The 24,158-nt window shown below is 37.4% G+C and overlaps 1 protein-coding gene across 3 annotated transcripts in view; it reads left to right on the top strand.

The window, feature by feature from the left end:
* The window catches only part of pdzd2 (PDZ domain containing 2), a 65,550-nt gene that overhangs the window by 25,843 nt on the left and 15,549 nt on the right, over positions 1-24,158 (top strand). For all 3 annotated transcript variants that reach the window (XM_079605850.1, XM_079605851.1, XM_079605852.1), the window contains exons 3-12: positions 6,791-6,936; positions 12,052-12,184; positions 12,470-12,640; positions 17,817-17,904; positions 19,208-19,356; positions 20,208-20,327; positions 20,589-20,703; positions 20,850-20,923; positions 21,118-21,334; positions 22,781-22,898. In XM_079605850.1, coding sequence (XP_079461976.1) covers positions 6,791-6,936; positions 12,052-12,184; positions 12,470-12,640; positions 17,817-17,904; positions 19,208-19,356; positions 20,208-20,327; positions 20,589-20,703; positions 20,850-20,923; positions 21,118-21,334; positions 22,781-22,898 — 1,331 coding nt within the window. The remainder of the gene's footprint in view (positions 1-6,790; positions 6,937-12,051; positions 12,185-12,469; positions 12,641-17,816; positions 17,905-19,207; positions 19,357-20,207; positions 20,328-20,588; positions 20,704-20,849; positions 20,924-21,117; positions 21,335-22,780; positions 22,899-24,158) is intronic.

The following is a 24,158-nucleotide window of genomic DNA, read 5'->3' as shown; positions in this document are numbered from 1 at the left end:
AATATAAAGAAATGTGGTCAGTGCTTAACTCAAGGAATTCGTGAAGTGGGCAATAGGGCTATATTCACATAGAAGTTCCCGGATATTCGTGAGCTAAACGTTGTTAAAACACAAACGACATCTATTTACGATCACATTAGGTAGACAATGAGCTACAACCCACTTTTCCTCAAAACGAGCTTTATAATATAAATTTGTCTATAAACAGCCGATTGAGAGAAAAGTCCGAATAAGGGGCCGTCTACATAGTGCAAATCCCCAAAACGCATTCAATAGCTTTATCGTGACACACTGTACTGTCACCAAATTCAGTTCACACATCACTGCTATCCTACTGGTTATACTACAATACTTAGTTTGAAAAAAAAATATATATTTTTATAATTAGGCCTATTTATTGTGAAACAAAATCAACAACTTCCCCCTTTTTAGAAAAAAAATTATCAATAACTTCACACTGTTATACAGTGTAATGCCATCACATAGTAATTATTATGTGCAATTACTTCCAAAACTAAGTGTTGTAGCCTATTTACATTAGAGCAGTGATGTGTGAACTAAATTTGGTGTGTTACAGACTTACAGTGAAGTTATTGAATATTTTTCATAATATAAAATGTGCAAAAGCAGTGTGACAAACTTGTGGGATACCATTGATGTGTAAACTGAATTGGGTGGCACTACAGTTTGTAACATTTAAGTTAATGACTGTTTTTGTAGTCACGTTTTTGGGTGATATTGCACTTTGCAGACTGTCCCTTCAGACTTTCTCATAGACTCTCAGTTGCTCAGATCCATTTAGCCTGTATTATAAAGCTCGTTTTGATGGAAATATGGTTGTAGCCCTACGTTACTGTGATTGTAAATAAGGCTAATTTGTTTTTTAAAAACGTTTAGCTCACAAGTTATTGATCCGATTTCTTTATTTGAGTCCAAGTTCAAACACTATGAAACGCTCCATTAACGTATGGAGCTCTGAAGCACTGCCAGCGGGACATTAAACAGGAAGTGTCTGTGCGAGCTCAAAACAGGTTTTGCTTGGGAACGCAAATAACTTTGTGAGGGAACGCAAAAGTTTTGCGTGGGAACGCAAATATATTTGCGAGGGAACGCAAAGTTTCTCGGGGAACGCAAAATTTTTGCGAGGGAGCGCAAAAGATTTCCGGAAAAAAAAATCTCCCATCCTACATTTTTTCCACCACCACGTCCCTTTAGGGGCTTCGTAGATTATGGCCATAAAATGTCAGCATAAAAATGTGCTGAATAAACAAGCAAACAAACAGAAAAGAGGACACTTTAAAATCTTTGGAAGTGTACTTTAAGTCCACAGATTCAAACATTTGCCATTGACTCTGCTTTGAGGATGAAAGAGTGGTTGGTTGATGCTCATCATGTAATTAGAAGTTTGGACCCCACAGTGCGGCTAACTGCATATGTTTCTGATTTGATTCTCCATTGGGACCGCTAGTGTTACTTGGAGCATGTAAGTCTTGTGACCTTAATTAAACTGAGGGTCTCACTCAAAATAACCATAAGGGTTCCTATAGATGTATCCATGTGCCAGTGGTTGGAAGAACTGCTTGGAGGGATCATCCTAAAAAAGCTGTATGTGTCTGATTTTGAACAATCACACAGGATTTCAAAGACCGACAAGGTGCGGTTTCCATGAGATTCTGCAACAAGCCATTTTCGGAAAGCCACATGAAAGGACAACAGACTGAATCAATATGCTTAATTGTATAACTGTGTCCTTAGCTTCCATTTAAAATTATATTTAAAAAAAGTTTTCTCATTGAGATTTAGCAAATACACGCTCTTTGAAGGACTAGAGGTGGGTTATATATATATATATATATATATATATATACAGTATATATAAAAATCATTTTTAACAGTTTTTATACTTGCACAAAACAGATAAAATTAAAGTATCACATAATATATACAAAAGGTATAGTATACATAAACATACACAAAAAGAACACCTCAAACACCCCCCACCTCCCCGAACACGCACCAGATAAAATAAAATAAAATACACGTTAAACAAAGCCATATACAATAAAGAATTAAACAAAAAACATACCGGTACTTAATCCCGGGCAACTTCAGTAAAACATTGAAAACGGAGTGAACATATACAATTATCCATTTCACACCTGCCTCATTTAGTTCGATTGAATCACACTAGAGTTTGTTGTTGTCCCCCTTGGTGCGGTTCGTTTGGGCAGGTGTGAATGCAGCAATTGCACTCTGGTGCGCACCAAAAGCGGACCAAAAAAGCGTACTGAGGTGGTCTCGGTACGCTTTCAAACGAACTCTGGAGCGGTTCGTTTGTGGTGAGAACGTGATCCGACCTCGAACAGACCCATCTGCCAAATAACTGCGCATTTTTGGACTAAACAAGCTGCCGTAGTCAGTGGTGCTGTGCATTATGTCACTGTTAGCAACATTAATGCATGCGCCGCCTCCTCCTGAAGTTACTCGCTGCGTGCATTGCATAAAACATTATTTTCAAGCCGCATCCTCGCTTCATTCTCAAATGTTATTGTTTGCCTAAAGTGGTGTAGACAAACTATAATAAACCATGACCAGGGATACAATCAGCCCACTAAGTCGTTTCTCCATAGTAAAAAGTGGCGTGTTGTCTACCGGATTTTCCTCCTCTTTGTTTACTTCCGTCAGTTCTGTTGGAATTTTCCCGCACGTTAATTCTGACAATCGAAGTGCAGTTATGAAAATACGTTCAAGACCCATCAGGCCAGCGAGTGATGTGGATGTTGTCACTTGACTGCATTTTGGTTTGTTTCATCAACTGATTCGGACCAGAGCAATCAGTGTGGTGTGAAAAGGAACCAAAACGCCTGAAAAATGCCACAAAGTATAATTTTTCTCCCTTGGTCCGGACCAAATGAACCGAACTACAGATGTGAAAGCACCCTTACATAAGTGCTCAATCCAATTTACAACTCTTAAAAAAATACCCAAGGGGATACCCAGATTTTATCAATTTTTTTAGAAGCATCAATCTTGGAAAAACTAATCCTTTCGAGCTTGAGGGAAGCAACTATCTATAAGAAATATCCTTTTAAGAGAAAATCTGCTAATTTTCAATGGATTATCTAAATGGTTAAAATCATGTTACATAATGGCAGTTTTACAAGCAAATCAAAAATAATTTTAAAGTTGACAATAACTCATCGAGCCACTGAAATTAGTCACATTATCTTGGAGTAATGCAATAACTTATCCAGAATGTGTATGTCACCGTTATGTTGTAGCTCACCAACCACAATATCAAAGTCATAGTGTTTTTATCTGGAGAATCTTTGATGACTAATCGGTTATGACTGACTTTACTGCCCAGTTGACAGGAAACATAATCTACGTGTAACATTAATTACAGTTTGTAGGCATGTTCCCTCTCAAATACACTTTTTTCCAAAATGTGAATAAGTTTCCTAGACATACAGTGAGCTTACCATGCGAGTAATTAGTAGCATTAATGTGTCTATGCAAGCATGTTGTGTAGGAACATGCCAGATGGAGGATGTCTAAGCTTATTTTGACAGTGAACAGGAAAAGCGTGAGAACGTGAGAAGTGAGGCAGCAGACCATCTCAGTGAGATATCCCGTGTCGGTGATTCACCCCGCCGACAGGCTTTCCTTGAGAACATGCCCCTCTCCTAGACAGATTTCAAAGTAAATGTGGACCAGTTGCAGCATGTTTGTAGTTTAGAGGTGTGTGGTAACCCAACTGTCATTTTAGGAAAGAGTGTTAAAGGTGAAGTGTGCATCTGCGCCACAAGAGGCACCAAGCGGAATTGCAAAAATATTGAGTTTTTCCAAGCAGGTTTCTCAACCTCCAGCACCCTCCATCTAGGCTATATAATCAGACATACACTACTGTTCAAAAGTTTTGGGTCAGTACTTTTTATGTTCTTAAAAGAAGTCTCTTATGCTCATCAAGGCTGCATTTATTTGATCAAAAATACAGTAAAACAGTAATATTGTGAAAGTGTCGCTGTTTGGATTTAAATAGGCAAATGCTTTGGATAATTATTGCTGGAATTGTTATGTTTCTAGTATGTTATATGTTTGGCAACAGTTCTTCTAACCCTAATTGATGGAGTGTGTAGCTTTTCATTTTTTTTAAAACATGTAGGATACAAAATATTGACGGAAATAAATGTTTTGATGTTATTTCCATCAAGAGGTGCATACATTTTTGGTCAAGATCTCGTATTCGCAATGCAAGAGTCAAGTCCTCTATAAAGTCAACTCCAGCACATCCCAAAGGCTTTCAATGAATCCCAACCGTTCTTTCACAATTTGAGCCTAATGAATCTTGTCGTTGTCATCTGGAATATGGCCATGATGTGTCTTCCAAGTTCCAATATGATTGTTTAAGAAATGAAAAGCTACACACTCCTAGCCTGGCAAGCCAGACTTACATCAAGATGTTTAGTCTGGCAACTCTCCATAGACGCGGCTTAATCCGAGGTGCGGGATAAACGGTTGTCTCTCAAAATCCCTCTGCACGCAATAGGATAGCGCTACAACCAACCAGAGCAATGAAGAAGGTGACGTAGTCAGAGTGGCAAAGATCCGTTCCAGCAAAACTCTGAACACTTCTTACTTTTTTAAGAATGACTTAAGTGCCGTTCTTTGCTCTTTTCTCAAAGAAAAACTTAACTCCAAGTGCCGTTCTTTGCTCTTTTCTCAAAGAAAAACTTAACTCCAAGTTCTCCAGAGTCGCGGCCAAAGTCGATTCAAAAGACTGCTGTTCTCCATCCGCAGCCGCCATTCTTTGCTAAGCCCGCCCCCGCCTACTCTATACACGACGTGATTGGCCTGACCCAATTTAGGTTTTTGCAGCTAGAAGGTCTATGGAGAGTTGCTAGACTGCCCTGGCTGCAATTTTGCTGCCGCTAGGGTGCGTCTAGATTTCTAGGCTAACACACTCCATCAATTAGGGTTAGAAGAACTGTTGCCAAACATATAACATGCTAGAAACATAATAATCACTGAAATAAGGCTTTACTCTTAATCATTTGCCTTAAATCCAAATAGCGAATTATTATTATTATTATTATTTTATTATTTTTGAACGGGCAGTGTATTTTTAAAATGTAATTCATTCCAATGATGGTAAAGCTGCATTTTCAGCATCATTACTCCAGTCTTAAGTGTCACATGGTCCTTCAGAAATCATTCTAATATTCTGATTTGGTGCTCAAGAAACATTTTTTGATGGATGAAAACCTCAAAAGATCAGCATTTATTTGAAATAGAAATCTTTTGCAACAGTGTAAAAGTCTTTACTGTCACTTTGATCAATTGAATGCGTTCTTGCTGAATAAAAAAAAAAAAAAAAAAAATCTATCTGACTCCAGGCTTGTGTATGGTAGTATATTTAGCTAATACCTAAAAAGTAAATGTTAGCAAGATTGACATCTGTCAAGAATCCCCCCCCCCCCCTTTTTTTATCTTCCATCTTGTGAACATCTTCCCAGTTTTCACTTGTTTCACTATGTACTCTGCCTTTTTTGGTAAGCCTTCTGATGTTGGCCATTGTTTCTGGTGATTGAAACAATTAAAATATATAAACATTTGAAGAAAAAAAAAATCTGTATACATACAGACATAAAACAAAGCTTTGAATTACAATATGATTATTTACTTTGTTGACTGAGAATGAACTAAATGAAAGGTTATGTAAGATCAAATTAGTATGCTAAAGGTAATACTTTATTTCTGAATATTTTTTTTTAAATATATATTTTTAGGCTGATTTCATGACTCGTCTTTAAAATGGTGTTTGAAAATGTATGGGCTTTTGTGTTAGTGTTACTGTTAGAAAAGCTTTGATGTCAAGCACAATAGATATAAATGGCTCAGTGACTGAAATTAATTCATGCATTTGAAGCCTGACTGGGTAAAAGCACTCTGAATGTTATGACATTATTGTATGTAATGGACTTTTAAACCATATTGTACATATGAAGTACAGTTAGGAAGAAGTCTGTTTTTTTCTACAATATGGAGTTGAGAAACCGGATCAAGTTCATTTAACCTCATAATAAAACTGTCACTTCTTTAGATTTTCATTCAAAAGCAGAGAATAATGTCCTGTTTTTTTAGTTGTTTAGCAGCCATCATAATAGGCAAAAATCACACAAAAAAAAACAATTTATTCAAGAACAGACAGGACGTGAGAACAAAGTGCATAATCTATTATAAATATATTTTAGCTTTACCCCTCTAATCCAAAACATTGTCACTTAAAATTTGGTTCTGTTATTTAATGAACCTGAATCCGTTTTTGAATTCATCATTAATGAACAGTAATAGTGATTGATGAAGTGCAGCTCAGACAGTGAGAGAAATGGCTCTTGAAACTGTCAGAAACATGTGCTCTTAAAGTTTCCCTTCTTCTGATAAATGGCCTTTCCAACGGAGGAAGTAAGCCTGGATAAAAAGAAAAAGAAAATCATGGAAAATGCGCTTAACTTTTTCTAAACCTTTTTTTTTTTCTTATCTTAGGCTATACATTCACTGAAATTATATAAACAATAATGTGTCTTAATTTGCTGAATGGTCTGTTCAAAGATTATTAGTTGTTGTTGTTTTGTTTGGCATGAAATGCAGTATAAAATGGGAAACAGTTTGAGAACTGCAATGCAAATTAAAGCCACAAAACAGCTTTGGTATATCTAGTGTCATTTAATAAAGCACACTCCTGATTGTTCCGTCATACGGATGAATATTCCCCTCTTCTCATCTACAGCCCTGTGAGGGCAGCCAGATCTGGAAGATGCACATGGTGAAGAGTCAAGACGGACTGGGTATCCAGATCACGGGCGGGCGAGGGTCCAAACGCTCTCCTCACGGGATCAGCGTGGCCCACGTGGAGGAGGGAGGAGCTGCACAGAGGTAAACGGCTTTCATTAGCAAAGGTTTTCAGCTGCTGCCTTGGCAACGGTAGGTGCCGTGGTGATGCTTCTCAATCAACATCTCATACATATGCAAGCGTCAGAGAGTCTTGAGTGCCCTCTGCGATACTCATTCATCTTCAAAGGCATTGTGACACCCATATATGGATGCACATAAAATATCCAGTCACGCTGCCATATGTACGGTAATGAGTTCAAAGGTATCAGAAGCTTCAGTAGTTGTAGTCATAATGCTCTGTACTGCTAGCGTTTGCTGTCCTGTTGACATTATGTCTACTGTCTAATTTAACAATGTGTAGGGATAGTGAAAAATATGATTTCAGAGCATTTTACATCACGATACTGTGATATTCAAATGCCAAAGAATCATCACTTTTAGTTATATTATTTACTTGAATGGTTTTGGAAATAATGAGTCAATAGCTATGTTTACATCCACCTATTTTTAAGCACATTTTTGGATATTTCATTAAAAAAAACTCTGGATGGAAATGCCAAAATGTGCATGAGTTCTAAAAAAAACTTTTTATCCGATAAGAAAACACGCATAAACTATGATGAAAACACATTTATTAAATAGATTCCTCTATGCTCATAAAACAGCCTTCTGATTTTTCGAAGGAACGGCATAACTGGACTAACCAGCGGACCGATCTCGTTGCACAGCATCTGAAATGCTGTTTTGGTTGTTCTTAAAACCCCTGAGCAAAAGACTGTTGTCAAAGTGGTTTGGTTTAATTACCTGACACAACTGTCTTACATGACTGCATTCCCAAGCAGCAGCATCTGCCTCCGAAAAGCAAGATCACTTTATTGCGTTTCATCTGCGTGCTCTGAGATGCAAGTTTTATACATTTATTTGACTAAATTATTATATACATTGATTTCTTCTACTAAGTGATATTAATATTATTCAGCTCTTGAGCTCTTCAGCTCACTCGATGGAAACGGTGCTTTATTCACAAATATTTTATGCGATATTCCAGTTTTGCGCATAAGTTAAATTCCTAACTTTGGATGGAGACATAGCTACTGTACGTACATTTACAATGTATTAAGTCAATGTACACTTTATTGTTTTACTTAAGCAAAGTCCCAACCTCATCTAAAATACAAAATAAATGAAAATATGATGTTATATAATTAGGGATGTCGCAATATTAAAATTGTGGCCAATCCAATAAGCTGATAATTATGTCCATGTTATGCCCGATAATGGATAATTTGCTTACATCAGTTATTAACGGTGTTATTAAATTATTGGTGTTTTAATGATTAATGTTATAAGCGTTAGATAATGACATAGTAATCTAAAAGCAAGTGAAATGAGCATGCACAGTAAAATATTCAATATTTACAGACACTGTTAAACTAAAAATAAATATTGGTATCACATCAGTTATAATGATATTTTGAGAGGGAAAATTAGAATTTTGAATAAATCTACACTAAACCAAATTTAGGATATTATCATATCATGACCCAGGTATCGGTGAAATATCGCTGTCAAATAGCAAATAGCTGTCATTTAGCAAAGCTAGACAAAGCCAGCATAGGATTCTAACATGATACTGTATATCCCTTCAATTTATACAAACACACAATAACAATTGTGAGGTGTTTTTTAATACTGCAGAAATATTTCCCTCTCCGTCTAAATGTGAATTGGCCCTTAAACTGTGTTTTAAGCTGTAACATGGGGAATTTGCTGACTTGCTTCCCTTTGTGATTCATTAATGCACACTTTGGCAAAGTTTAAAGGGAAACACAACAACCTGATGGTAATGAGCCAAAAGCTAAAATTAACCCTTGCTGTCTCAAAAAAATAAAAATGGAATTACTCCCCCTAGATGATGTGCTAAATTAAATAAATGTGTTTAAGGAAAATTAGCCCCTGTGGCTTTGCATTCCCCAAAAAAAAATAAAAAAATTAGTTGTTGCAGATCTGTTGGAAAATGCATACATACATACACAGCTCCCCCACAGCGCATATAGTCATACCAGGCTATTTTTGGTATGACCAGCACTAGGGTTTATTGTTATAATTTAACAGTTCTGCATTTCCTCCCACATAGTTTTAATGGAGGCCATTTCTGAGAAACCTATAGACATGAATCATGCATATTGGTCAAACTGGCTGCTTTCCAAATCTTTCTTTTTAGTGTGGCACAAGAGGTGGTCAGATTCAGGGCCATCAGTGCAGCATGATGTGGGTTGTTGTGAAGTTTCCTGCTCTTATATAACAACTAACTCTGAGATAACCTCAGATTCCTTCATCTGTGACTGAAGCCCTGAGGATTTTGACCAGTGAGAGGCTTTCAGATTTTGAATCTTTCTCTCTTCACTGCACACTGTTCATCGTAATGAAGCCTCAGTTGAGTGGTCAGGCTGGAAGAATCCAAACTGTCTGAAGACATTTGGAAATGGAAGAATGTAGCAGAGACAGAGATGTCTTTATGGCACTGTTAATTTTGACAGCGAATTTTAAATTAAGTTTTAGCCATAGTAAAATAACAATTCAGATTACTAAAATATGAAAAAAAAATGAATGGCAGTCTAGTTTTAGTTGACTAAATATCATAAGACATCATATCTACATAAGATAAGAAACAAATAAATATATTTGAACAAAGATACAAAAGAAATAAACTGTGCTTTAAGTTTGTCAAGTAGGTCTAACAGTAGTATTCAGGTAAGAAGTATTACAGAAATTGAATAAAGTAATCAAATGTAAAATAGTGCATATTCTTCCTTGTATAAATCCTTATTAAAGCTACTAAAGTTTCTCAGTCAAGAGCAGTGAGTGATTTTCTCTTTGTGTTTTGTCATTTGAATTAACATTAGGGACGGGATCAGGTTTTTAAGGACACTGTACTGTCACTTTAAGAACTAATGCACAGCTCCACTGATACACATCCGGTTTTCTCCCAACTGTTTACTTTCACTTAAGATATAACCAACTCTGTTTAAATGAATACTCACCAAAACAGGCAGTTAGAAATTGTTGTTGTGTGTATGTGTCCTTTTAAGCGCAATAAGAAGCGAAAGAAAAATCAAGCGTAGGGTTAGTTCTGGCAGGTCACTTTAGTCAAGCTCGCATCAGCTGACTCTCAGCTGATCCACGTCCACCTATAGGAATACGACGCCTATCACTGACTGTATACATATTTAAGCTCCTTCAGTATTATCAGCAGCCATCACATTTCTCAGGAGCGAATTACCCTCCTCCATCCCCAGCTCCTCCTCTCATCCAGTCAGTATTTGGCTTTCTGATTCCCCTTGAATCAAAATAAATTCTCGAATTATGTTGTCCTTTAAAATCTTGAATCAGTGATATCTGCAATACATTCATGTTGGTTCTGTTCTGTTTACCCCAAGGAGGGTTATTGCTGCTCTCCCTGCTCTTATCCATTCTAGGCTGCATGGATGCGCAGGGAGTTCTCGCTCAGAACAGAACCATGCCGCCAAACCAAACTATAATGTTAATTGTCAATCGTATTTGACGATAGTGGTCCTGACAGAACTCAATTCAGCACTTTTACGCTGTCAGAGAGGTACCATATCTAATTGAGTTCTATTTCACGTCTTCTTTCACTTGAATAGTTAAAAAATTGCTTTAATATTTAAATTGGCAAATCCCATGCAAATGCATGATAAAAGTTTTGTCAAATGATTCCTTCAACTGTCCCGGGCCACCGTGCAGTCCTTATTGTCGAGCCCTGTATTGTATTGTAAATTTCTTTGTTTTCGCGGAGATTGTTACGTTACTCCATATGGTTTACAAATGGCCTTTTTTTCCTGACATCAAATGGGAAATTTATCCGCATGTCTGTTTTTCTCTTTCTCACAGATGTTGACATTTTTAAAGTCATGCAGCAAATGTATCCTATTAACCCACCGCATGTGCACATCTAACCTTCCTAACACGCAAAGAGTCTCTTCGCAAATTGTCCCTCCCTAACATTTTCATCTTGTTCTCATTCGTTGAAAAGGTCAATAGATTACCATTATAGTTTTTGTCATCAACAACTGTTTTTTATTAGTTATCATATCGTTTTCAAAATGTTGTTGACAAAAACGAATTAGTAATCAACGAAATGAATACTGCTTTGTGCTTTTTCTTGATAAAGCATGATGAAAGCGGTTTCATTTCACCCTGAACACAATAGCTATTGCATTTGCATCATTTAGATATTTGCACCTTCTAGACAAATAAATAATCAAATTGCATGTGGATGATCCAGAAATTATTTTAGAAAGTTTTAAATCTCCAAGAGTAGATAATTCCTGCTCTCTTCCCATGAAAAATGGGCTTCAAGGATGTTAAGTACAGAGGTGGAAAGTCCAGGTTCAGACAGTAAAAGTCCTCCTCAGTATTTTGTTCCAATCACCTGGATTTGCTAATTAGCACAGTTTTTCAGCCAGGAGATAGAACTAATTAGTGAAATCAGCTGCATGACTGAGTTCATGGGTGGAATAAACATATGGCAGGACTTTTACTTTCTGACCCCTGGACTTTCCACCTCTGGTTAAGTATACAATTAGTTTGAATTATGTTCTGTATTCTCTTGGTTCAAATACATTTAGGTATTTACTAAAAAACAGTTAATATATATATATATATATTTTTATATTATATTTAGCTCTAATTTATTTTCTCTTCAGTTTTAGTCATTTTAGTGCTTAAAATTTGTTATTTTCTGCATGCTTTTCATTTAATATTTATATATTTTTCAGCTTTATTTCAGTTTTTTTTATTTATTATTGTTTTAGTCAACAATAATAACAGACCCCAGTTTGAAAACCCCTGCCTTTCATCAGGAATAATCACAGGTTGTCATTTTCTCTGGTTGTCATCAAGCTACCTTCATATAGAAACCTCTTGTAGTGATCCAATCAATTCCTGATTGACATCCAATTAACATTTCACTTAGCTAGCATCAACGTGACATGAGGAGTGTATGCTGCTTGTTTTTTATATATATATATATATATATATATATATATATATATATATATATATATATATATATATATATATATATATATAAGGGGATGTCCTGATCATGTTTCTCTGCTTCTTTTTTTATTTCAGAGATGGCCGTCTGAAGGCAGGAGATGAGTTACTTATGATAAACGGTCACTCGCTTGTTGGACTCTCACACCAGGAGGCTGTAGCCATCCTGCGCTCCACTGCTGGACTCGTGCAGCTGGTGGTGGCCAGCAGGGTGAGTTTGGCCTTATACTACTGTGTATCAATAAGTGTGTGTCACTGCACAGGGGGAAGTCTCTTCACACACAAATCATGAGCTGTTCTTGATGTGTTCTTCGTATTAAGTGTGTCAGCCGTTCAAGCACATAAAGATGTCACAGGCAGATGCTTGTAGCAGCTAAAAAATTGAAGAGTGAAGCGCTGATGGGCTCGCCGCTCGGCTTTCTGAGATAAAGTTAAAAATACTCGCAGGCTGCTCAACGGCACACAACATGCTCTCTGCTCTTCCTTCCTTTCCCAGGATGAATCCGAAGTGGACTTCCACAAGTACCCGTCCACCAGCTTGCCCGACCTAGTGAGCACGTGCTCTGGTCCGGACGCCTCTCCCTCCCCCGGGGAGGAGAAGGAGAATATGGAGCCGGACGTGGAGGACGTGAGGGCCAGCAGTCTTTCACTGCCCACCCAGGACTTGGTACGTATGCTTGCCGCCTATCATCTTGATTATCTGCCACTTTGATCTGGTGCTGCCTCAGCTGCCCTCAGAACGAGCTAGAGGACTGTTTTCTGTTTTTGGTAGAAGTGTTTATGATTAAAAGTTTGCTTTGTGGCTAAATGTTCAGTGCTTTATAATAATCTGTTTGTTAGTGCGAGTATGTGTAGTCGTTCTCCGTTAAACGTTCACTGCCGCCTTGTTGAGGTGTTTGATAAAAAGCGAATGCTCTTCCATGGTTTGTCTGATAAGAACAAGCTTTTCCATATATTTTTTAGGAAAATCGAAATACCCGCAGCATGTTGTGATTTAAAATACAGCTTTAAAGATAGCACAGTTGCTTTATCTGTTTGCTTCTTTTGATCTGTGTGCCAGGGCCCCATTTATGTTCTTGAGGTTTTATCTGTTGTTTTGCCAGAAAAATATTTGTGCCACTGCTTACCCAAGCAGCCATTGGATCAGCATTTGTTTGTTTCATCACAGATAACAAATTATTCATTTGTTCTGCGCAAGCAGGCGTGCATCAAATCACTAATGCCACACAGCGTTAATGTTTAATCGATACAAAATGAGACGTCGCGCTGGTTTGGTGATCAGTGATGACAACAAGGCTAATGCCGGCCATTAACCGTTTCAGTGGCACACTGACAGGACCACACAACTCAACGTATTAGGGTTAAACTCTTGAGCGGCTGTTTTGTAGAGCAGCGCCCATGGTGCTCTGGTTGAGATGTTCTGCGGTGCAGAGTAAAGTGGGTCATTCACCACCGCCCCCCACTGCGTCTATACTGCATACACGTTCTTGCTTTCGGGATAAAAGAAATGAAAAAGAGCAACCGTCCCGCCTGCTGTCTGATTACATTAGCATTCCACGGCTCCTGCTGAACATAGCCGTGAATCTGGGGCATTAAAGCTTGGATTTGTTTTACTGTAGAACAAAAAACTTTTGACCAATGTTATTTTGTGATCTAGTGCCTATTAATAATTTACTTATAGTGACAATGTTTAAGCTTAAAAATAGCAAACACCACAGTGATACTGTATATAGTTCCATTTATAGCACTAAATGTACGTCTCTTAATTGTTAGATACTGTAGGTAGGTGGATGGATGGATTTGTAGATGACAGGTAGATAGATATAGTTAATGTGTATAGATTAAAGCGGCTTGCTGATCAGATCGTCTTATACTGTTGTTTAATGTGTTTGAGAGGTAGTGCTTTTCTTAGTGCATAACTTATATTTCACAGATATAATCTCCATTTGTAAATGTTAGAAAGTCATGAAAATATTTCCATTTTGCTGTCAGGAGTGGACGAGCCTTATACAAGCGAGTCTTCGCTAAACTTCAGACATCAGTGAACGAGCGCCACTGTGCTGTACATTAGATGTGCCAAATGTAGAATTTTAAACCTACAAGTGTATTTTTATGATAGCATAGCAGTAACTGTAAAGCGACCGTTGTAATTGGGTAATCAAATGTAGGATAATATAATTACTAAGCTCAGATTAGGGAATGTGTGTTCCCCTTTTTTTTCATTTTCAGTTTAGTGAATTTAACTTCGACTTTAAAAATCATTGTTTTTGTTTGTAGAATGTAATGTTTTTGCAATGTTAGAATGTAATGCAATGCCATTTTTTGCACATAATATTATAGCCTACATGATTATTATTACTATATTTGTTTTTATCGTTTTCAATAGGAACATTGTTTGTTGGACAACATTGGGCAGGATATGAAATATTTTATCCAAATAGAAAAAAGTAGAAGCCAAAAAATACATAGATATGATTTTTTTTTTGTCCACATCGCCCAGCCCTACTGAGAATATTTGTGTCGCTAGACAAAGACCATCTTAGCCTAGTTAAACATCAATAGGATTCCCTTCGCCGCTGAAAAGATGAATACTTGTAAATAAAGGCTTATGGGACATGATGATGAGGTTTAAGGAGCCTGTAGTTTCCTCTCATCCTGTGTTCTCTAGTCTCCAGTGAGCTGTTCTCTCCCTCCAGGCTTTAGTCTCTAATGAATGACCGAGTGGGAGCTCTTAAAGAGTGATGGGGACTGAAGGAGGAATAAACAGTATAGTTTCCCATGATTTATTGACCTGGTACTTTTCAGAAGGACTTCCTGTCATGTGCTATGTTTGCTTTTATTATAACTTTCTTTGCAGATGTTATTTTTTCATAGGTCCTGTGATTTCAAGTGACACATTGTGGCTTTCTATTCAGTTATCACATTGGAAAATGTAGAAGAAAAATTGTGATTAACATTTCCAGACCTGGAAAAGTCATGGGAAATTCTGAAATTACAGCAACTACAACATCCGCTCTAAAAAAAAGTTTGTTGTTTTTGTTGTTGTAGTCACTGCCTGTTGCTTTTTTGGGAATTAAATGACCAATTGAAATTCTTTTCTTTTCTTTTTTTATAACAAAGGGCCTCATTTACATTCAGTAACAAGCTGACAGATCGAATAGAATATCCATAAATTGAATACACTGCTCATCTTTTGCAGGATTGTGCAGCAGCATTCATTCAGCATTCACACGTGTATGGCTTTCACTCATAGCTGTTGGTTGCATTATGCAAGAACAACTATGCATCAGTGATCAGCTAATTATTTTCCCCTCAGTATGGCCTGCGTTCAAATATTTCACCAGCCAGATTTTAATCTTGATAAATGGGTTTTTAAAAATCCTTATTCAATAATAATGTATGCCTGGAAAAGGCAAAGCAATGGAAATTCATTGGTCTAAAAGTGTGAGAGCCCTATCATTAAATAAAACTGGGAGTGTAATTAGGCCAATAAATGTTTCAGTTTGCCATATGTTTGCTTTCCCCTTTCAGTCTTCCGTTCCGAATCCAAACACCTGTCCAAACTGTTCTCACACTCCCTTTCAGCAGCCTGCCATAGCAGAAGAGGGCGATGAGCGGTTGCTATTATGTGGGCGTCCAGTGCTGACAGTGTTAGGTGTGTCTCCAGATCTGTTCTGAAGTGTCAGGCTCAGTGGTTTTCATGAGACAAAGGGAACATTTTCATCGGAATAGGAAAGGGAAGGATCTGGAAGGAGAACGCAGCTGTGACTGTCACGTTGAGTCCTGTGAGGCACGGGGGTGTGGGGTTTGAGGAAGCCCACTGGCTCACCTGCAACAGCGCAGTCTAGCTTGTTCATGCAGGAGACAGATCTCATTTCTGACAACGGAGGGAAGGGCTTCCTGTCTGCATGCCTGAAAAGAGAGCTGTGAATCTTTCCGCTACATGTTGCTGTTTAAACTTGTTTCAGGAGCTGTGTGATAAATCAAAGCTCATTCTTCAAGCTAAGACGTTTGGAAGGGTTGGAAAACGCTTTCGTTTTTTTTGTTTGTTTGTTTTTTTCACGACTGCCAAGGAGGTGCAGTATTAAAGTGGTGCAATAATAACATAAGAGGTTGTCTGACTTCCAAATGCCACTGACCTCTATTACAAAAATAAATGCACTAAAAATATAAAACAACTCTAAATCAACCTTATATTATGCAGAATTTTGCCTGGGCTAAATATCTGCTAACAAAGACTTCTAAACATGTAATGTTGACTATATAGTTAATTAACATAATGACTTAATTGCATTTTATGTTTATAGTTATTAGTGATCATTTAAGCATGCAGAACGTTTTGAATTTGACCCAGAATTTTCTACTGTAAAGTGCTTTGCACATTTAGTGGTTACCACATAAAACCAAAGATAGACACAATAGTCTCATGCTAATTAAAAACAAAATAGCATCAATTATTATTACATTTTGCACATGTTGGGCTGCCAAAAACATCAATGTGCACTACCGTTCAAAAGTTTTGGGTTGGTCAAATCTTTTGATGTTTTTGAAAATAGTCTCTTTTATTAATTAAGGCTGTACTGTAAAAACAGTAATATTGTGAAATATTAATATCATTTTAAATAACTGTTTTCCATTTTCCTATGTTTATATGACATTTTCAATGTAATGTATTGGTGTGATGGCAAAGCTAAATTTCCAGCATTTTTACTCCTGTCTTTAGTGTCGCATGATCCTTCAGAAATCATTCTAATACGATGATTTGCTGCTCAAGAAACATTTATTATTATGATCAATGTTGAAATCAGCTCAGCTGATTAGTTTTAGTTAAAAACGATGATGTAAGTTTTGTCATGTGACTCATATTGAACCCATAGATATTCATGTTTATACCGGTATTGTGCCTGTTATGTGCTATTCGCTTTCACACAGTTGCTAAAATGTGTTAATTTGCACACTCTTCATATCACAGTCCTGCAAAGATGACAGTAAATTCACTTGCATTTGCTGTCCTGCGGCAAAACGTGAGCGCAGTTGCGTTTTAGACCAAACATATAATGGTGAGTGCGACCTGGATGCATCAGTGAATGGTGAGATATTTTGCTAAATAAAATGATCCTGCCAGAAGAATTGTGTGATAACTTGGTTGTGTCTTGTTCTGTCTGCATCATCTCAGTGAGCTTTGATGAGGGGTTACGCATGCACTGTAAGGTGAATTTAGTGTGTTTTCCGAGGTTTCAGTGTGGATTAGAAAACTTTTGGAAAACGCTCGAAAAAGCTAGTGTGGGCGAGAGCCTTTTGAAACGAAAACTCCATTCGGATTCAAATCTATCCGGATTAATGTAGCCTTACTGACCCCAAACTTTTGAATGGGAGTGTTGGAAAACTTTTTTTTATTTTTTATTAAACTTTGCAGAAACTACAAGGAGAAATCAAAAGCAATAGATGGTAAATTAATATGTATTGGAATTAGTTTTGCAAATCTGCACTGTTTAGGGTTTTACACATTAATTGGTTCATAGTGGATCACTTTCCATTCCACACCTCCAAGAAGTCTCCATGAATACATTGGCTTTCAAGTACACATGAGATTTGATCTCCCTCTGTGAAAATAAGAAAGCGCTGACCAGCTTGAGTGTGCAACATTCCCTACAGTCCTGCACAGTGAAGGACAATCAAACGTTTATGGCTTACCATTTAAAGAGGAAATGTCACATGAAACAGAGGAATTTTTACTCCATTTGCTTTCTCCACTGTTTTTCATTTAGAGGCAGTCTGATGTCTTCTCTCTCTCTCTCTGTTCAAGACATGTGCCCTAATTCCCTCTGCCTCCTGTCTTTCAGTTTACAGATCTTGACAGACCGGAGGAACGTGGGGGTCCCAAAGGATGCCGAAGCCCCACACCGATGAAGTTCCGTAGCAGATCCCAAGGTCAAACATGTCCAGTTGAATCAAGTCTCAACACTGTGCTGAGCATGAAAACTTTATAATGAGATTAAACTGTATTGGATTATGGCCAAGGGTGGATCCACCAATTCTAATTTCTTTATGATAGATTAGGGGGGGGGCGATCTTCCCAGAACTTCATATCACGATCTTATAACAAACAATCACAGTCCATGTTCTGAATCATGATCTTCCCAAATTTTGAGACGTACTATCGTGAATATCCAGACTGGAACAAGCCTATGGATTTATCTATTTGCACAATTTAAAACACAGTATTGCATTAAACAATCAGTTGTCAAAATAGTCATTAAACCCATTTAATACACTGCACAGTCTTCACTATATGAATTAAATATACATTGATTCTTATTAAAACTAAAGTTTAAAGCTAAAGTTTTCAGTCAGTTATAACATGAATGGAACAGCAGCAGGTATTTGCATTAGGCTTTAAGAACAAATGCATGGATCTAATATAATGACACCCATCTGATTTCTTTCCCAACTGTTTATTCACTTAAGACACATCTGACTGTCTTTATGTAAATACTCACCAAGACAGACATTTTGGCACATTTTTGTTTATATTTGACAGTTTAGACCCCAGGTATACTTTGATCTTCCGCGTTCGGCTCCGTCACACAGAAAGCACGTGGAGGTCAGTCTCTTTCGCAGTTTAATGCACTTTTAATAACTCTTTTTAAAATAAAGCATGTCCCGCAGTAGACTGCATCTTACGACAGTCCCGTTACATAATTCTACTGATTTGTAAGTTAAGTTTAAGGAGGGGCGAAAGCACACACCGTTTTAAATGAAAGGAACAGCATGCGGCACAAATTTTATTTTAATTATCGCGCTTTAATAATCGTTGGAAGCCAAAGTCATAATTCACTGCACAGCCCTACTGCTGTTGAATTGTTGAACGACACATGATAGAGACACATGATATAATTTGGATAGTCAGCACAGACATCTAGTACACAGATCATAGCTGCAGTTTAACATTATTACCAGGACATAAAAGGTCACGATTAGTTACGAAGTAGTTTGTGATCATCTACAAAATCGGTCATGATATAAAATCGTCAAATCGCCCACCACTATGATAGATAGATGCTGGTACCAGATCAGGGAGTATTGAAATTGTTCACATAGATTTTTTTTTTAATTATGCACGTTAATCAGCAGAGACATTCAGACATGGAGATCAGCTTCTCTTGCTGTGAATATAAATGACTGAATTAAGTGTTTACATTTCAAGTTAATGTCTTTATGTTGTTATGTTTAGGTGGAGGGAGCCGCCTGGAGTCTGTTGGCGAAGATGATGAGCTTATCGTGGAAAATGGTGATACAGGAAGTGACGTGGCAGAAAAGCCAGCGCGAGGAGGACGCAAACATTCCCTCCCACAGCAGCTGGATACAGTTGGAATCCGACAGGTAGCTGCAGCATTCAGCTCATTCGGTTTGATTTATTGTCTTATTTAAACCATTATTCTTGGAATCTTGGAATGCCTCACTGTCTAAGGTACATGGTTCCAGTTCCATGTTCTGTGATGCCCCAAAACTAAATTTATTATGTTGCATGGCCACTTCAAATACAGCTCACCCAGTCTTTACATTTGGGTGGAAGTGCTGTGCTAATTACAATGCTTGTCAAAAGTAAATTGAAAGATGTGTGAATAGTTTAAACTTTACATCAGAGCTTCATTTTTTGTTATATTAGTACTATGTAGTCTTGTCCTTTACACAAGTAAAAGGACAATGTACATTTTAATTTTTCATTTAATTTTTGCAAAATAAACCCTAATAGGATGATCAGATATTGTGTAAAATAAATTAATTAGGTGGGTGGGGAGGGGGGAACCAAGGGACAACAGTTAAATATACAATTTAGCGTTATTATTCAAAAGTGTATGTGTGTGTATATATATATACACACACACACACACACTCATTATTCACAGAATGCCTCTCTTGGCCAATCAGAATGAAGTATTCCAGAGAGCCCTGTAATAAGCCTAAATATAGTATAGTTTATCTAATATAATAGTCTCAGTTTGTTTGTTTTTCTTTACAATAACATTAGCACAATAGCATTTACATTTACGTTCTCTTAGCTGTTGCTTTTATCCAGTGACTTACAAATGAGGAGAAACCTTAACAAAGCATTTCATAGGTACGGATTACTGGCGGTAGCTGCTTATTTTCTCACAGTTAAACACAATAAATATAACGCTTATTTTATCATCTCATTGTTTATTCATAACCTCTTTTATCATCCTCTTCAGGAATATCAAATCGTGAAGAAATCGGCCCGTTCCCTGAGCACTGTTCAAGTAGAGTCTCCATGGCGACTGGCACAGCCATCCATAATCTCCAACATTGTCCTGATGAAAGGACAGGGCAAGGTGAGGGAGGCCCTGCACCCGGGACAACACATGCGGTCACCATGAGGGTTCACATATGTAGCGTTTTACATATAAACTGCTTTGATCCTGTTGGTTTTTATTTATTTAGGGGTGAGTCACTCTGTGATTTGAATAGTAATGAATGGGATATAGAGGTGGACAATGAAACCTCTGTGCAAGGACCATTTCATTTACCAGATACGTCACCACTTGTACTATTGTAAATCCCGGCTCATGGTCCGTGTCTTTAAATGTGTCTAGGGTCTAGGCTTCAGTATTGTCGGTGGGCAGGATTCAGCCCGGGGGAGGATGGGTATATTCGTCAAGACCATTTTCTCCAATGGAGCAGCTGCAGCAGACGGGAGGCTGAAAGAAGGTAGACGGACACTCCTGATCATGAAACAGTTGCTATAATGCAGTTGGAACAATTGTCATCAAAGCAGGTGGAACTCAACCACATGGCAGGATTTTCGTTTTTCGTTTTTTTTTTGCTGGTGACATTTCTTTCTTCTCACTTTTCAGGTGATGAGATCTTGGAGGTCAATGGAGAGTCTCTCCAAGGCCTCACGCACCAGCAGGCCATTCAGACCTTCAAGGTAAACTGCTCAGTCATCCTCAGAAACACCTGTAGCAGTGCATGAATCCTCACAGAAGAATTGGCTCCAGACAGTTAATCTCTGGCCCATTTCGTTGAATCATTTTTACCGTCATTGGAAAAAAGGAAATTCCTAGGAATTCTAAGGTGTTAATCCCATCCAGCATTAATGGATGGCTTTTTCCTCCTTTTCAGCAACTGAAGAAGGGGGTAGTTACCCTAACGGTGAGGACCCGTCTGAGAAGCCCCAGTCTTACACCCTGTCCCACGCCAACCCTGCTCAGCAGATCCAGCTCTCCAAACTCAAATGCCAGTGGTGGGACTCCAGTCCCTACTAGCTTTGAAGAGGGGGACTCTCGTAGGGGTCCTGGTCCCAAAGATCGCATTATCATGGAGGTTACATTAAACAAAGGTACAGTCACGTCTTGTTGATAAAAACAAATGCAGTGAGGTGCAGTTTCAAAAGTTTGGGGTCAGTAAGATTTTTTCTGGAAAGAAAATACTTTTTTCAGGAAATATGCATTAAATTGATCAATTATCAGTAAAGATATTTATACTGCTACAAAATACATTTCAAATAAATGGTGAGCTTTTTTTCATCAATGAATCCTGAAATTTGTTTTTATCACGGTTTCCACAGAAATATTAAGCAGCACAACTGTTTTCAACACTGATGATAATAAGAAACGTTTCTTTAGCACCAAATCATCACATTAGAATGATTTCTGAAGGATCATGTGACTGAATACTGAAAATTCGGCATTGCCATTACAACATTAAATTGAATTTTAACAAATTAATTTTAAAATATATGAAAATTGAAAACAGTTTACTAGTTAGTATCAAATCTCTTTTTTTCTCTCAAAAACATAACAAAAATCGTACTGACCCCAGACTTGGTGAAAAGGTGAAACTAATATATTATATAGACTCATTACATGCAAAGTGAGATATTTCAAGCCTTTATTTGTTATAATTGTGATGATTATGGCTTACAACTTATGAAAACCTTTTCACAATATTCTAATTTTGAATTTGGGGTTTTTATAAACTGTAAGCCAAAATCATAAAAATTATAACAAATAAAGGCTTGAAATATCTCACTTTGCATGTAATGAGTCTATATAATATATTAGTTTCACCTTTTAAGTTGAATTTATTAAAATAAATGAACTTTTGCATGATATTGACATTTGTCAAGTTTCACCTGTATGTAACATTTTTGTAAATTTTGTATTTTTACATTTTATTGTTCTGGCCATAATAATCTTGAGACGAAAACATTAGGTCCATATTAATTTTCCTATCAGCTGCGAAGTTATTGCAATACTCCTTGCCATTTGAAATTGACACACAATATTTTTTTATTCCAAGGAAATGGAATTATTTTAACATTATTTTTATTCGAATAGACACGCACCTGTGCCTCAGTATGAATGTGTGTATTAGTCAAGGGCTCGTAATGTGTCCAAATAAACCGTCCTGCCAAAAAAACTCTTATTCTTGGATCGTCATGCTAATAAATAGACCCTCCAAGCAGCTTTCTCATTATTTGAGTTATGTTAACTTATTTAGTTCAGGGACACCACATATTTCTCTGACATGAATTATATTATTGCAGTTTGTAGGCAAATATAAGTCTTTTTAAATTAAAGACACTGGGCTTGATTTCCTTTAGGTTCAGTGGGTACTTTTACCTCAGCAGTTTTTGGATGTGTCTGAGGAGCTATTAAAACTTTCCCACCTGTTATGTCAGAATATCTATAACACTTTTTAACCAGGATAAACAATAGAAATAAGACTCAGAAATCCAGCATGAAGTGAACTAAAGAATTTGGCCATGTTTTGTGTGTTTTAGAGCCAGGTGTGGGGCTGGGTATCGGTGCCTGCTGTCTAACACTGGAAAACAGTGCTCCTGGGATCTACATCCACAGCTTGGCGCCGGGTTCTGTTGCCAAAATGGATGGCAGACTCAGGTAGTCTTTTGGTTATATATCGTTCAGTTCCCACCCAAATCCAAGTCTCATGTACATGTGCTCAATGGTCAAATTAAAATGCATTATTTCTTATTTAAGTCTCAGTTTGTCAATGTTTAACAGTGGTTAATCAGTGGAAAAATGTGCCTTTTTAGTTCAGGTACTTTTCTAAGAAAAAATCATAAAAAGACTCCTCCATGGCTAATGCAGTGAAATGTCCTAAACTTTCCATGTAGTTAAGAGTGAATGGTGCTGGTTTGTCCGAGTTAGCAGACACTGGACCCCTTTGAGCAATCATCTTAAATTCTTAACTTACAGTTAATTAAGGAAGGGAGCGGCAGGAATGAGACCCCACTAGGGAAAACAGTCACATAGATCTTTATTTTCCCTACAGAGCCCACGATGTGTCTGTACACATGTTTGCAGCAGATTCTTTTTTTCTAATGTGTAAAACATCCAATAATCCTCATTTGGGATTGCACATGCAAATGTGTGTGCATGTGAGTGTGCGCGTGTGCGTGTGTGTGTGTGTGTGTGTGTGTGTGTGTGTGTGTGTGTGTGTGTGTGTGTGTGTGTGTGTGTGTGTGTGTGTGTGTGTGTGTGTGTGTGTGTGTGTGTGTGTGCGCTCTCTCTCACTCCTGTTTAGATGAAACACCTCACAGACTGAAAAAGAATGTGCAATAAGAGCCAGAAACCCATGAATGGGGGTCTTTATGGCAAGAGATTGTGGTCTTGAATGTTGGATCTAGTTGAGAAAGTGGTTGCAGCTGTCTGAAGGGAGAGATAAGGCTGTAATACACTTTCGACATGTCTATTTTTACAACAAATGCAGTTGGGTTGACACTTAAAATACCCTTGGACCGCATACATCAACAGTAATCTCCGTTATCATACGGTGTATATTATACTCTCTCGCTCAATGGTCTAGGAACTAAATATATTTTGGATGTGATTATTGAATATAAACCTAATAAATCTCTTAAATCGGCTAAAAATACCTAGGGTTCACTCCAAACATGGTGAGACAGCGTTAAGTTATTATGCCACCCACAGCTTTCAGAAAATATCAGATGTTCCTCTGCAGTACATTCAGGTCCAGACTGATGTTAAATTAGCCAATTTAGGTTGGTAAGATTGTTTTTAATGTTTTTAAAAGAAGTATTTTATGCTCACCAAGGCTGCATTTATTTGACGTAAAAACAGTAATATTGTGAAATATTATTAAAATTCAAAACAACTGTTTTCTATTTTAATATATTT

This window comes from Phoxinus phoxinus (assembly GCF_949152265.1).
Source record: "Phoxinus phoxinus genome assembly, chromosome: 3".
Lineage (NCBI taxonomy): Eukaryota > Metazoa > Chordata > Actinopteri > Cypriniformes > Leuciscidae > Phoxinus > Phoxinus phoxinus.
This window is presented reverse-complemented; position numbering and strand designations above follow the sequence as displayed.